The 2,525-nt window shown below is 46.9% G+C and overlaps 1 protein-coding gene across 1 annotated transcript; it reads right to left on the bottom strand.

Moving 5' to 3' along the window:
- Nucleotides 1-854: 854 nt before the first annotated feature.
- LOC145807252 (uncharacterized) lies at nucleotides 855-1,310 on the bottom strand. The gene has a single exon (XM_082905206.1). The coding sequence runs from the start codon at nucleotides 1,308-1,310 to the stop codon at nucleotides 855-857; it is 456 nt and encodes a 151-aa protein (XP_082761332.1).
- Between the last annotated feature and the right edge of the window lie 1,215 nt (nucleotides 1,311-2,525).

Here is a 2,525-nt window from a genome sequence, read left to right as displayed (position 1 = left end):
CAAATTCTGGTTCACTACCCTGACTCAAAATTGCATGACAGGTAGCCCACCTCTAGCTGCCAAATGAGGGCTGGTGCGTCAGATGCTTCCAAGATACTGCTAGAAGGGTTCACACCCGATTAGTCCCCAATCATGGAAACAATCAGGTTATCCCCCAAGCTCTTTGAGTTGATCAGAGGCTCTAAAAGGAGACATGCCAGTTCTGCTTCTACTTCAAGCTCGTTGTGGTCGGAATCACTTTTTGTGCCCTTCGCAGCTTCAGCAGTCGGTTCAGCCATTTCCTCCGTATCACTGTCTTGCAGCTGCAAGTCAAAGAAAATTTCAAAGCCAAGAACCCGTTGCCTCTCAGAATTGAACCAAGGTTCGAGGAAATCGCAAAATGGGAAGTCTTCTCCCTCCTGAACAAAATAACCATTTAGGGTTCCTCGAATTGGTCTGTGCACAAGTTCATAGCGTTTGCCAGTTTGCTTAGCTCTGGCTCTGTCGGCCATATCTTTTCCTTTCCTAACCCAATCTTTTTTGGTGGGCGTATAGCCAAGACCAAAGGCATGTATATTATGTAGCACATCGACCAATGCAGTAATGTCCTTCAGGCCATTCCTTCCTAGCCCCATTCCTGGCATGTGTTGGAGTTTGTTCATGAAGTATACATATTAGGCGCTGACATACAAGCCCTCATCAATCGCCAAGATATTCTGTACTACCCAGGCCTCAGCCAGGGTAAACCCCGAGAGGAAAACATCCTTTTCGCCATGCACAATCTCCAGTATAGGTGTAGTGACCTTTGGTAGAGGATGTATAGATGAATTCCCGAAGACTATGGCCACCCTCTTCCCATGGGGCTGCTTCAGCATTTAGTGGAGGGTGAAAAAGACAACTTTCACTTGGTGCAGCCAGGATCGCCCAAGTAGTAAGTTAAAAGTGCCCGGTACATCCAGGATATGGAATTCAATATCTTGTTGAGCTGGGCCAACCTGTATGCTGATCTGTACCATCCCCATTACCTCTCTGCTAGTATTGTCATACACCCAGATCACTTGGGCTGTAGACACGAAATCCCCCGGTTTCAGGCCAATAGCATAAGCCGTGCAACAAGGACAGACGTTGATTGCTGACCAGGTGTCGACCAATACCACTGGTATCCACTTTTCTCGGCACTCTACTGATATGTATAAAGGCTTGTTGTGTGTAGAGCCTTCCAGCGGTAGTTCCTTGTTTGAGAAGGTTAGAGTCGGCGCAGCGCCTCCCGGGAAGACAAATTCCACCAGTTGTTCCGGGGTAGTGTCGATGGACAACTTAGCTTTATCCATCACTGACAGTACAACCTATCTGTGCACTCACAAAGCCATAAGCAGACCCCAGATGGATATGGCAGCTTAGATCTTTTGTAACTATTTCAGCACTGCTTCTTCTTCCAATTGTTTTTCTCTACTTTTTTGTCTTTTTCAGAGGTTTCAGGTTGGTCCAGATGCAGTGGTTTCAAATATCGGCCACTTCTCGTCATGTGGTCGACCTCTTCCACATACCAAGTGTTGTCAGGAAGGTCTTCACCCCAATCCTCATCAGCATGAGCCAGGTGTAGGTCGTCATCATCCCACCAGATTCCTTCGATAGTCGACAAGAATTTGTCCGGCTCTACTTTAATTATCTTCTCGTCACAAATCTCCCTGGCAAGGTGTTGGGCTTTTCCAGCTTTCCGGTTGTTTTCACCCATTTCTTGCTCAAAACAATTCAGTGCGGCTTCTTGCTCTGTATGTACAGTGCTAACAATGCCCAATTCCTGAGCCACTTGTTCTACACTGGTGTTTTTCGGCAGTTTACCCTTTCCATCGGCCATTCTAACTATTGCAGTAGTTCCCGCTTTCCGTTCTTCCAGCTTCAATTCATTTCTCTCATCTTTTTCGAGTTCATCACTTAGCCACCCAGAATTGTCTGTTGACCCGTTCAAATCAAACCAATCAATATGCACGCCCCCTTAATCTTGCTCATCAAAGAACTACAAATTGTCTATGTCCTCCTCTAGCTCCCTAGGTCATCCAAACCTTAGCTTGGGCCATCCTGTCGAACTACACTAACCTCTATCCCAGCCGGCAACACCACTTCAGGCTTAGCATGATTGATTGGCACAGTATAGCAGTACAGGTGGTACACCCCTTCAAATGATTGATTGGCACAACTGGCACAAAATATCTGTAGAAAACACTGGTGGTCGGCCAGCCATCAGTGATGGCCGGCAAGGCGCATCAATGACCGACAGACCAGAAGCTCTGGCCGGCAACCTTCATAGATGGCCAGCAGGCCACCAAAGACTGCAGAGAGGAAAGACCAAGACATGGTCCAAAAAAGAGACAAAATTGATGCAAGGTTTGAAAGGTTCAAACATATGGCGTTTCGCTGAGGACTTTGCACGCTGGGCGAGCAAACAGACTCATCATTGAATATACCTGCAAGGACATCCAAGTCTTAAAGGGCTGTCAAAAATGAGGTGTCTACAAGTATCTCTCTTCCTAGGTCGACAAAGAGTT

The sequence above is a fragment of the Camellia sinensis genome, chromosome 14 (genome assembly GCF_055761805.1).
Source record: "Camellia sinensis isolate YWXY chromosome 14, ASM5576180v1, whole genome shotgun sequence".
NCBI classification, from domain to species: Eukaryota; Viridiplantae; Streptophyta; class Magnoliopsida; order Ericales; family Theaceae; genus Camellia; species Camellia sinensis.
This window is presented reverse-complemented; position numbering and strand designations above follow the sequence as displayed.

Coding starts and splice junctions, on each gene's coding strand:
- LOC145807252 (XM_082905206.1), bottom strand. CDS start 1,310: ATGGATAAAGCTAAGTTGTCCATCGACACTACCCCGGAACAACTGGTG.